The sequence below is a fragment of the Pteropus medius genome, unplaced genomic scaffold, assembly GCF_902729225.1.
Source record: "Pteropus medius unplaced genomic scaffold, Ma_sr-lr_union100, whole genome shotgun sequence".
Classification (NCBI taxonomy): domain Eukaryota; kingdom Metazoa; phylum Chordata; class Mammalia; order Chiroptera; family Pteropodidae; genus Pteropus; species Pteropus medius.
Window position 1 is genome coordinate 5,544,291 of NW_024354503.1, and position 12,255 is coordinate 5,556,545.

Consider the following 12,255-nt stretch of genomic DNA (forward strand, 5'->3'; position numbering starts at 1 on the left):
GCCATCAGAGCAGCCAACGCCATCAGAGAGTTGAAGGGGAGCTGTTTCCTCCTACCTACCACAGTTCCCCCTTCTCTTCAAGTTGTGGGAAGGGCCTGTGCTGCCCCCTCACCCGCTCCATGGATTCCTTTGTGCAGGGCTTCCTGGGCAGTACAATAAATAGTTTTAATTCCAGTCAGTGCCTTGTCCTTGTTTTCTTCCTTCAGTGGTCCCTTCATCCCTTCAGCTTGCATCTCCTTGGGTGTCCTTGGGTACCTCTGCCCCTGCAAGGGATCTAGTTGAGTCCTTATCCAGTGCCTGGAGTTTACAAGGATGTTGGCATCCCTCAAGTACATCCTGCCCTAGCCCAGGCTCTAGGAATTCCCGCGCATTAGTCATCCGCCATCCCAAAGCTTTTTCCTCGAGGCAAGTGAATATTGAAACCCCTCCCATACTCCTTACTGGAAGGAACTTGGCAGTAGGATTGGGAGTTGGGGCTTGGGTAGACCAGAGCCCTGGACCTGGCCCCTCAGTCAGGGTACATAGTTTGGGATAAGCCAAAAAAAATATCCATTGTTCACATTGCCAAGTTCTTCATACCGATCCCGTGATTGGGTCACTGTCCTGGTGCATGGCACGTCCACTTCTCTTTGGCATGCTCACTCCACACACCTTGCTCTCCAGCACCTTCTCGCTTCTGGTCCTTTTCTTTCCTCCTATTAAAATCGTGGCCTTTCTTCCCAAGACTCAGCTTAAAACCCACTTTCTTGGTGCAGTCTTTCCTAAATTGGAAATGATGGCTGTTATTGTCCCTATTCTATAAAGGAAAAGAGTGAGGCTTCCAGAGATTGTGTCACTCAGTTGAACTAGCAAAGGCTTTGACTTGTGAATCCTGAGGGCCCTTTGTACTCATCCTGAGGATGGCCTTGAGGACAGCTCTAGCTGCTGACCCTCCGCCCTGGGTCAGGTAGGTGTCAGCTCATCTCAGACCTTGCTGTGGTTTCCAAGCCAGGGGCTCCTTTTGGCAGAGGTGCCCCCTCCCCACTTCAGAGCAATCCCATTTTTAAAACTCTGATTCACATATTGGGGTCCATCTGAGAGTTGGGGGAAAAAAGTTCCAATACAGAGGACAACCACAGCAAAATGGATACAAAAACGGTTTAAGGCCTGCTTCTGCCTAGCAGAATTTTCATTTAGCTTTGCAGAGACAGGAGATAAATAGGTGCCATGACAATCACCCAACAGTTACTGAATGCTTACTATGTGCTGGGCCTTGTCACGAAGTATCGTATTGTTTATCCTCACCACAGCCCTATGAGGTAGGTGAACTATCCTCGTTTTACTAATGAAGAAATAAGCACAGAGAATTAAACTGATTTGCTCAAGTCACAGGTAGGAAGAGTAGAACCATGTTCACACGGAACCACCCTGTGAGATGTCCTCACTGGAGCACAAGGAGGGGAAAGTGGGGAGGGGCTGTTTTTCCGAAGGACTGGGGAGGAGAGGAGAGAATGGATGCTGGAGGCCAGAAAAAGTACCCCTGACGACAGTCCTATGAGATGGCTGTTATTGTCCCTGTTCTATAAAGGAAAAGAGTGAAGCTTCCAGAGATTGTCATTGATCCAAGGCCATGAGGGCCATGTGGCAGAGCCAGATTTTTAACCCAGATCTGAGGCCTCTTGAGCGTGGGGAGTTGCCTAGAAACCAGCTGCCCTGCAGAGGCATTCAGCCCTTCACCCCCAGCGGGTGTGAGAGGTGGGGAAAGCATTCTGCAGTAGAGGAGTAGGGAGCGCAGATGGCCTGGGGTGTTGAAGAGACAGGAAGCAGTCTGTAGTAAGCCTCTGAGAGTGGAGGAGACAAGGATGGTCTGAGCCAGGTGGAGTTCTGAGAGTCAAGCGGAGGGCTTGGGCAGCCTGCAAAAACAGATTCTTAGAAAATGATGGGAGTTATGACAGTGAAAGTATCTAAGGGAGGCTGGGCTGGTTTGGAGCAGATTCGTTAAAGGGTCACAGGATTACTCTGGTTGCTGGAACCTTCCAAAGCTGAAGAATGACAAAGTGGGGTGCTGACAGGGCCCTCTGACAGCTATCGCAAGTGTAGAGAGTAGAGAGAGGAGACAGTAGAGGATCGACAGGACAGAACCTGGGTGTGGGAGGAGGAGCAGATCTGAGACTTTCAAGGGACAGTCTCTGGAGAAATAAGAACGAATCTAGTGACTCAAACAGGGAACAACAAAACCAAAGCCTAAGTTTTAAATTAAGGTATTAAAAATGGAAACTTGGAAATAAGAGGTTTCAGATGGGGAGGGGCCAGTCTTCAGGTTTTGTTGACAAGAGTTGAACAGAAGTATCAGAGTCAGAGTCACAGCTATAAGGATCAGAGATCAGAGAGAGGAAGGGAAATTCAGAAGCTGGAATAGTAAGGAACAGAGTTTGATGCCTTCCAGGGGTGAGGGCTGCTGAGAGGTGGTAGGCTGGGGGCTAGAAAAACATCCTTGGGAGAAGCTAGACCAGGATGGGAACTGGTAAGGATGCTCTTGCCACCCTACCTCCATTTTGGGAGACTTGATGGAGGAGAAGGGCATCATAGTAACCCCTCCTACGCGGACACTCAATGAATATCGTGTGCAAAAGTATATGCATATTTACAAGGGCCTGCAGAAATCTCATTGAATTGTAGTGAAAATCATCTGAGGAGAGATTATTACCCCTGTTTAATGGATGAGTAAAGAGACCCAGAAAATAAGATTGACTTGCAAAAAAATAAATGGGGAAGTCTGGACTTTGGGTTGGAAGATAGAGACTCAGAGTAGTGGAAACATTCAGGAGCAAGTTCCGATGAGGGAGCAAAGGTGGGTGTTTAGTTTAGAGTCCACTCCTTGCCCCATCTCCTCTTGGAGATGGTATCTGGGAGGTACCCTTTAATCCATGACAGGAAGGGTGACTACCAAGACGGGCAGAGTGGAATGAAGCAGACTCGGGAATCAGAAGTTTCTGTGTGGTCTCGGTTCATGGTCCTGAAGCAAGTATAATCTAGGGCCCAAACCCATTCTCAGGGTGAGGCAGAGTCTGGGAGAAGAATGGGGTGCTCAAAGGGGCTCCCTAGAGACAGAAGGATGTGGGAGCCTCACTTTGGCCCTTGAAGAGTCCAGGCTTCCTCAAATGGATGGGTCCCAGGGCTGCAGAGAAAGCAGCTCTGCTGTGACCTGCACTTCCCAAGATGCGTATGTGGACATGAAGGGGCAGTGGTCATCAAAAGGGACTATGTTGGAGAGGAGACACCTGGAACTCACTCTATGCCAATTCGTGCCCTGCACTTTCATTTCCCTTTTAATGGGCTCTTTGCACTCTGCTGCCCACAGTTTGCAGAGGAGGAAATTGCAGCTCAGAATGGTTAAGAGACCTGCTCAAGGTCACACAGTGGCAGAGTAGGAACTACTCGGGGTTGTCTGACTGCAATCTGCAATCTTTCTATTCCCCTGGTGCTGAGAAAAGTTTCTAACTTTGCTTTCAAAGCAAGTTTCTATCAGCAACTCAGTGGGCAGGGTGGGGCTGCTATCCATTCTACAGATGGGACAACCAAGGCCCTAAGGAGTGACAGCAGTTTACGGAGTAGGTCCACAGTGGAAGTGGGGCCAAGACCCAGGCATCTCTCACCCAGCAAATCAGCTCTAGGTTTTCTAAAAGCAGAGGCAGAGGTGCACCCCTGGGGAGCTGAAATCCAGGCCCGGTTTTGCATCCGGCCCTGCCAAGAAGGTGTTTCCTCCCCCTGGTGGGGCAGCTACTCTGCTAGGCTGCCGGCTGAGTCAGCCTGAGTTCCTCACTTCTCTTCTCCTGGTCCCTGAAACTCGGCCACCCCACGAAGGTGTACCCTCCATACTGGACCCCTACAGGTAACACCTCGGGACAGGGGTCCCCTGCCAGTGTCCTGAGGGGCAGGCACTGCCACCTGGTGTCCTGAACACCCTCTGGGACCTTGGGGTCAGGGAGGCAGGTATGTATCTGGGACTGGAACAGCCAGACAGATGGATAGGCCCTTATATTGACCAATGGGTCTGTCTGTCCCACAGTATTGAAACAGAACAGGGAGAACCAGACACTTGATTCTGCCTCTGGAAAAGAGAGTTGACTGAAGGAAAGCAGTTGCTGCTAGGGACTCTGGGCTCAGATGCCCACAGCCCAGCCCCAGGCAGACCTGAGGACAAGAGCAGGGTCAATTTTGCAGAATGTCTCCCCACCTCCACACTTACACACATACACACACCTGGTGGCCCTTGGGGCACCAGAGCACACAACTACAACACATGGTCCAGTCACACGTATAGCACAAGAGAAAATACACAGTGCACACAACACTGTCACCCAGAAAGTCACTGAACACACCATACATGTGTTGGTGATTTGCAGTGATACAATATTCATACCCACAAAATATACAGACTCATAGATCCACTGTATGCAGGCATGCCTGCCGGACCGACCCTGGGCTCACACACCAGCCGCAGAAGAGCCTCAGACCGTGCGTTCACAACACCCAGCAGGTGTGCAGGAACTAGTGCTCATGTTGAGCACGCATTCACACAGCGCTATACTGGGTGCCTGACAGAGACGGGTGCCCGACAGAGATGAGCAGGAACCTCAGGCTCCCGGGTGAGGGGGTGGGCAGCCTGGGAGATGGCTCACTCTGGCTTGGTCACTGACTCAACTGGAAGTACACAGAGTACAGGCGGCAGACACAAGTCAAGACTTGCCTTCCCATCGCAGCCCTGCCTGGTTCCCTGGCATGGGAGGAGATGGGAGGGGTGGTGAGGAGAGGAAAGATTCAGGCCACAGCTCTGCTTTGCTCATGGCTCAGTCTTGGGCCCCTTGCCACGTCCACATGCCCACACGCCCACACGCCCACACGCCCATACGCCCCTCAGGGCTGGGCAAATGTTTTGCTTCCGGAGTCACTGTGGTACCTGAGCAGCCGGAGCTGTTTTGCCAGCACTCGGCTTTCACCAGCCAGGTCCTGGGTCAGGGGGCAGGAGGTGGGGGACCCATGTGGCACCAGAAAGGGACCCTGGGGATCAGGGCAAGAGGGCAGGGCTGGAGGCCTGTGGGAGTGGGTGTGGTGGTTACCTCACAGGGGAGGAAGTCGGAGGTGTAGGCTGGGGAGGAGGTTGCCTCAGACAGGAAGGCCAAATGGGCCAGGGCAGGGTGGAGGTGAAGGGTGGAGGGAGGGGACCCAGCTTGAAATGTTCCAGGGCATGAGAGTGAGCAGATATGTGTGTGTGCCTGTGTGTTTGGGTATGCATTTCTCTGTGTGCATTCCTGGGTGTGTGCAGATGTATTTCTATCTTTATTCAGACTTTACCAACCATCTGTTGTGTGTAAGGTACTGGCTTTGGGAGTGAGGCCCTATCTCTACCTTCAAGGAGCTCACAATCCAGGGGGCGCAATGTGTACGTGCAAAAGTCTGTGCGATTGGTGTTTGTCTAGGGACATGTCTTTGTCCCAGGATGTAAATCTTGTACAGGTGAACCCACCTGGCAGATCCTGCCTCCCTTTGAGTACACAGGCCGGTGTGCAGGTTTAAGATTGTTAGTTTCCTCTCTTGGTTTGGGCCTGGGTCTGGGCCTATGACTACATAGGGCCCTTTATGGAGGAACGGGTGTGTATGCGCCTGTCTTTATACAAGTATCAGTGGGCATGTGTGACCAGGTGTACTTCTCACTGTGGGTAGTTGTATCTACATGTATCAGTATGTGTGCATGTGTGTCTCTGTACACACCTTCGAGTGTGTCCCTGAGTGTATTTATGGGCCATTGTATGCATGTGTCCATGGGTGCATCTCATGCCACCTTGACCTCAGCCTTCCTGGGGCTGTACTCCGCCCACCACCTCACATTTATTTGGGCCAAAAAGGGCAGTCGGCTCTAGGACGTGCCCTGTATTTGGGCAGGGTTTGACTTGACCCCTGGTTTGCCCCACAGGGATCCATGTGTGCCCAGCAGGGGCACAGCCCTAGCTGATGCCCCAGAGGGGCCACCCATCGCAAGAGGGGCTCTAGGCCCCGCCTTGCCTCCTAATGGCACATAAGCCAGAACCTGAGGCTAGTGGACTGTTGGACCTCAGCTTTCTGACAGAGGAGGAGCAGGAGGTCATTGCTGAAGTCCTGAAGCGAGATGCCTATCTACGCCAGCTGGAAGAAGGGCGGGTCAGGTGAGGAGGGAGCCTCAGGCATTGGGGGGCTGAGGTGGCCCCCACCAACATGCGGCCTGTCAGATACCTGGGTAGTTCTTGTTTTTGCCCTTTGGTCCCCTCAACCCCTGGCCAGCTCAGCTCATCAGGGAGGCTACATCAGCTCCCTGCCAGCCTTCCCACCTCTAAGCTTGCCCCTTCCAGCTTACCTGCCACGCCACAGCTGGAGCTCCTCAGATCTGTCCTTAATATCCTTTGCTGAACCCTCTCATGGCTCCTCAGCACCTCAGGTCAGGGGCAAGCTCCTAAGCGTGGTCCAGAAGTGCTCCCTGATTGGCCCCTACCAACCTCCCCCATCTCATCTTTCACCAGTAACTCCAACTCCTGACACACAGAGTCTACTATAGCCACCCCATTGCTCCACAGTCCCTGAACACACCCACCCTTCACTTCTAGGCCATTCCTTCTTCCTGGAAGAGCATGGTGACAGAGGTGCAAGGGACTTACAAGTAGTGCTTAGAGACAGACACCTCCTAGCTATGTAACCTTGGGCAACTCACCTCACCTCCCCAGCACCATTCTCCTCAACTGTAAAATGGGGCTAAGGAGCCCTACCTCATAGGATTAGGAGGGATTATGCACAGTAGTCACTTTAATAATAATTCTTCTCTTTCTCTGCCTGGAGAATGCCAATATGTCCTTTAAGAAGCAATTTAAATGCTGCCTCCTCTGGAAAGCCCTCCTGGATTCCCACAGGCAAATCTGGTCCTTCTTACATCTATATGCCACCTATCTCACTATAGTGTACTTGTCTATTCTGGACTCGGTCTCCCCACCATCCTGAGCTCCTCCAGAGCAGGGATCCAGTCTGATGTGCTGTTGTGTCCCTGACCCCAGGTACAGGGCCTGGCATAGAGTGAGTAGCAGAAATGTTGGTTGGGTGAGTGTTGACAGCTATGGCCTCTCCTATCCACCAGCAAGCTCCGGGCCTCGCTGGTAGACCCTGAGCAGCTGAAAATCCTGACGGGTGACTGGTTCCAGGAAGCACGTGCGCAACGGCACCATCATGCCCACCTTGGTTCTGACCTTGTCCGAGCCTCTATCCGCAGGAAGAAGAGCTTCAGGGGTGAGAGGAGATCCCCAGAACAGGGCAGGCCTTGTGCAGCCTGGGGTACCCGGTATATGTCGACAGGGAGAGAGCCTTTGGGTGGGCACCACCCCCTGGTGGGCTATAGGAGGTGGGTCACATCTCCCAGGGCCAGACTTCCTATGAAAGGGGTTCACAGAACTTATCACCTGCATGCAGGAGACCAGGCTCTAGGCAGCAATAGGGAGCCTGAGACTGCTGGGAAAGAGACTGAAGAGGAGATGGAGCCCAGGTAAGGAGGTGTGGCAGGGAGGGGAGAGTGCCTACCAGTTACCTGGGTCAGATCCCTGAAAACCACCTCTCCCTACTCCTAGGCTTCCCATAGGCAAGGACCCCCAGGAGAGGCTCAGCGAGGCTGAGGTGAGTAATGAGTGACCGAATGAACTAATGAATAAATGTACAGTGCCCCTGCAGTGGAGGTGGGATGTGCAGGGGAAGGAGCCTCAGCCTGAGAATCAGGAGACCCTGATCTGGGCTTTTATGTCATCCTCTTCTGTTAAATGGGAGTATGGACCTCTAAGGGAATCTCTGAAACCAGCTATCACTGGTGGAGTAGGGACTGAGCTAGGTGAGGTCCAGGACTCACATATTACTGTTCCCTACCAATGGGACCCTGGAGGACTGGCGGGGTGGGTGTTGAACTGTGAAGGAGTGTCAAGTACAGGCCGGACTGGTCTGCAGCTAGTTGCCAGCCCTGCCCTGAGAGCTGTGCTAAATCTGAAGCTGGGGTAGTCAGCTGGAGCCTCTGACCTCTCACCCAATCATCACCTTTGACCCCCACTGTGTCCTCTACCCATTGCTCCTTTCAGGGACTTGATTTCCCCTCACCATATGTCCCCCCAAAGCCTTCAGATTTTGAGGGGCCCCAAGCCCAGGAAGGTAAGTGGGAGGGTGTGTGTTTGGGAGCACGGAGAGGTTGTGGAGATCAGAGGCAACTCTAAGTGCCCCCAACCACCAGTGGTGACCTTCCTCCTCCCCAAGTTGGGGGCGGGAGAAGCATGTGGTCTCTGTGAACGACCCCGCGGAAGCACTGGGGTCTGAATCTGCCGGTCATGGGGGTTGTAAACCAGTCCCTCTGAATTTGCTTATGGGAGGCGGACAGGGGCTGCTGGCTCAGCAAATTTTGACCCACTCCAGCCCCAGACCCAGGGCGTGCACAGGTCTGCGAGGAGGCGGAGCCGGAGCCCGAGGAGCCACTGTCCAGGGAAGAGGTGGAGCCGCAGCCGTACCCAGCCCAGGTAGGCAGGAGCGGCCTGCGGCTGCTCTCAAGACTCGGAGCGGATTATGGGCTGGGAGCGAGCCGTCCAGGACAGAGCGCGGTCTGTCAAGGGGCTAGAAAATGGGGACGCCCCTGTCACTTCTCCCCTCCCCAGATCCAGGCGGTGTCTGAGATACTGGAGAACGGGGAGGAGGCCCCGGGGCCTGGCCCCTCACTCGACCGCATGCTCAGCAGCAGCTCCTCCGTATCCAGCCTCAACTCCACGGTGAGGGAGAGGAAAGTGCGCAGGCTGTGGGCCGCCTCTCCTCCTCGTATCCTGACGCGTAGCCCCTGCCTGACCCCACCCTCGCCCCTGAACTTGACACCCCAGCCCCCAGCCAAGCTACCTCGCAGTGCCCTTTACCTCGTCAGCTCGCTTTGGCCCCCATGCTCCCAATTTGAACCCTCTGCGCTCTCCAGCCCCGATGTGAGCCTGCACCCACCCTTACTTCCCTCCCTCCGACCCCGCCACGCCCGCAGCTGAGCGGCAGCCAGATGAGCCTGTCAGGGGAGGCGGAGGCGGGCGCCGTGCAGGTGCGCGGCGCCGTGCACTTCGCGCTGCGCTACGAGCTGGATGCCGCCGAGCTGCGCGTGCACGTGATTCAGTGCCAGAACCTGGCTGCGGCGCGGCGCCGCCGCTCGGACCCGTGAGTGCCCCACCCCGGCGGGCGGGATCTCCAGAGAGCAGCTTTCACTGCCCAGCCCCACCACTTGTCTTGGCCTCAGTTTCATCTTCAAAATGCTTGAGTCGCAGCGTTCCTGGGAGGCGTGGGTTGAGTGAGATGACTCCTGTCAAAGCGTTGTACGAGGCCCAGCACGGGAAGCTGTGTTCCGGGCTGTGGCTAGGGAAGCCCCAGGGCTGGGGAGGAGGCGCCGGAAGGGTCCCCCCGCTTTATCTCTGGTCTTTCCCCACCCCCGCTCTCGCCCCAGCTACGTCAAAAGCTACCTCTTCCCGGATAAGCAGAGCAAGCGTAAGACGGCAGTGAAGAAACGGAATCTGAACCCGGTCTTCAACGAGACTCTCCGGGTGAGGCTGCAATGACCGGCGGCCCGCCATTCATAAAACCGACGTCCCTTCCTCTGGGAGCCGGGTGGCAGGGGCAGCCATAGTATCTATCGTCTTTCCTGTTTTTCTGGTCCTCCATATTCTGCGGGAGGAATGACAGGGAGTCTAGCGGTGGGCACGGCGCTAGCCCAGACCCCCATAATCCCCTTCGGGGCTCCCCAGGATTCCATCCTGCAAGGAGTGTGATAGGACAAGCCCCAGTCAACACTCCCGCAACACTGAAGCCGAGGTCATCAGCGGTGCTCCATTAAAGTGCACCTCCTGTCCCCAGTACTCCGTCCCGCAGGCCGAGCTCCGGGGCCGCGTGCTGAGCCTGTCTGTGTGGCACCACGAAAGCCTGGGTCGCAACATCTTTCTGGGAGAAGTCGAAGTGCCCCTGGATACGTGGGACTGGACCTCCGAGGCCATCTGGCTCCCCCTCCAGCCCCGGGTGAGGCAGCTGGCCTGCGTGGAGGGACCCGCGACACAGTTCTTCCTCCTTCACCCCATCGGGCCTTCCCCCAGCCCCCCTCAGACTCCCCTTCGGCAGAGCCTCCCCTCGTCTCTCAATCCTACAACCAGGTGCAAAGATCTGGCCCCCGATGGCTGGTTTGCACTCAGAGTGGGGGGCACTTCGGCCTTTCTCTTGAAGCTCGCCCACAGACCCCAACTTCCCGCTAACCATGCCCCATCGGTGTCTGGAGACTCCACCCCCTTGTGGTCCCCTTCCCTCAGGCTTTGCCCCAGTCCCCTGACGAGCTCTCCTCTCGCAGGTCCCGCCCTCTCCAGACGACCTTCCCAGCCGCGGGCGGCTCTCTCTGTCCCTCAAGTACGTCCCCGCGGGCTCCGAGGGTGAGTGACAGCCCGCAAGAGGCCGAGCTGGACGGGCCCTAGGAGACTGGGGACTTATATCCCACAAGTATGGGGGGACAGGGCTCTGTCTTTGGGCGGGGCCTAAGCCAAGCCTCTCCGCAGGCGCAGGACTGCCCCCGAGTGGGGAGATTCACTTCTGGGTGAAGGAAGCTCAGGACCTCGTGCCTCTTCGTTCAGGACCCCTGGATACTTACATACAATGGTGAGGGGCATTTGCCTGAAGTGGAGCTTCCCACCTCCGACAAACCCCTTCTAAACACCCACACTTGATTCCCCAGTATGAATTTTGACCACTGAGTAGGTGTAAAGGGGACAGACAACTTGAGCCAAGACCTGGAGTGGACAGAATTGAGGACACCTTTGAGGTGCTGCATTTCCGAGTGGCACCTATAGGACTCAGAGAGCTGAGGCTGAGACATGGGAGGTCACAGCGGCCCTTCCATGGAGGACCTGCAAGGCCAGGCTGTGGGGCTTGCAGTTTAGTGGTTTTCAAAGTAAGCTGGGGGGCCTCTCCTGGTGTCTCCAGGTGCTGTCCCACCTTCGGAGAGTGAAATGGAGGTACTCCAATGAGGTTCTGAGTTCCCAGCTCTGCTTCAACCAAAGACATTGTTTTTCTCTTAGGTTTTGTACTTCTGAGCAATATCTTGCAGAAAGAGCTCCAAGGCTTTAATTGTTTGGAAACTACTTCTGGGGGACAACAAGGAGCTGAAGAAGGTCACTGAGTGGGGAGTAGCAGAACTGCCTTTCAGAGACATTACTCTGGGGTCCTGAAAATAGGAGTTGTAACTTTTAAAGGCAGGAGACCTGAAAGGAGGCGGATGTAAAAGTCTCAGGGTAGGAGAGTTTGGGGCCAGGCCTCAGGCAGGAGCCAGAGGACATGGACATTGTGAGAGAGTACAGGTAGGAGTCAGTTACTGGTTGGTTCTGGGGAGTGTGAGGGGGTGGCCCCTTGTTACCAGCCCACCTCCTCCACAGTTTTGTGCTGCCTGATGACAGCCGGGCCAGCCGCCAACGGACAAGGGTGGTACGAAAGAGCCTCAGCCCTGTATTCAACCACACCATGGTTTATGATGGCTTCGGGCCTGCTGACCTGCGCCAGGCCTGTGCTGAGCTCTCCCTCTGGGACCATGGGGCCCTGGCCAGCCGCCAGCTGGGGGGCACACGGCTCAGTTTGGGCACCGGTGAGCAGGGCAGGGTCCTGGGGGGAACCAATGCTGGGAGGCAGGGGCTCAACGTGTGGCCTTGGACACTTCTCTGCCCTTTTGTGAGCTTTGGTGTCCACTGAGAAGTGGAGGTGTCAGTGCATAATCTGGGACCAGGCAGGTGTTCCTTGGGACCTGGGGTGTCCAACATGACCATGCCCTCCACTCCTGCCCAGGCAGCAGCTATGGGCTCCAGGTGCCCTGGATGGATTCTACACCTGAGGAGAAGCACCTGTGGCAGACACTCCTAGAGCGACCATGCGAGTGGGTGGATGGCCTTCTGCCCCTCAGAACCAATCTGGTCCCCAGGACATAGCTGCCTGACAAGCCTTACCAAACCAAACCCCTCTCTGGATCCCCATCTCAGGGCCTGCCCTTGGCAAAAGTCAATAAAGTCTATTCTAAGGGCAAAAGGGGGCTGATGTCTGCTTAGGGTAGGGGGTATGGGGTGATGGCAAGGAAGAACCAGGGAAGCTGAAGGGGGCCAGGTGAAGGCACTTTGGACTCAGACATAAAGACATTAAAGAGCTGGTCCCACACACCTCCCCCCATACTTCAGAAGTTGCCAA

General features: G+C 55.2%; 1 protein-coding gene across 5 annotated transcripts in view; it reads left to right on the top strand.

The window, feature by feature from the left end:
- The window catches only part of SYTL1 (synaptotagmin like 1), a 16,444-nt gene extending 4,345 nt beyond the window's left edge, over positions 1-12,099 (top strand). The window contains exons 1-15 of one of the 5 annotated variants that reach the window (XM_039854539.1): positions 2,254-3,972; positions 5,954-6,182; positions 7,139-7,287; positions 7,468-7,540; positions 7,623-7,668; positions 8,118-8,187; positions 8,446-8,546; positions 8,682-8,792; positions 9,047-9,213; positions 9,497-9,593; positions 9,904-10,062; positions 10,385-10,463; positions 10,587-10,686; positions 11,460-11,665; positions 11,863-12,099. In XM_039854539.1, coding sequence (XP_039710473.1) covers positions 6,049-6,182; positions 7,139-7,287; positions 7,468-7,540; positions 7,623-7,668; positions 8,118-8,187; positions 8,446-8,546; positions 8,682-8,792; positions 9,047-9,213; positions 9,497-9,593; positions 9,904-10,062; positions 10,385-10,463; positions 10,587-10,686; positions 11,460-11,665; positions 11,863-12,002 — 1,632 coding nt within the window. In that variant the 5' untranslated portion in view covers positions 2,254-3,972; positions 5,954-6,048 and the 3' untranslated portion in view covers positions 12,003-12,099. The other 4 variants (XM_039854536.1, XM_039854540.1, XM_039854538.1 and 1 more) reach the window with 4 other exon arrangements.
- Positions 12,100-12,255: the final 156 nt, after the last annotated feature.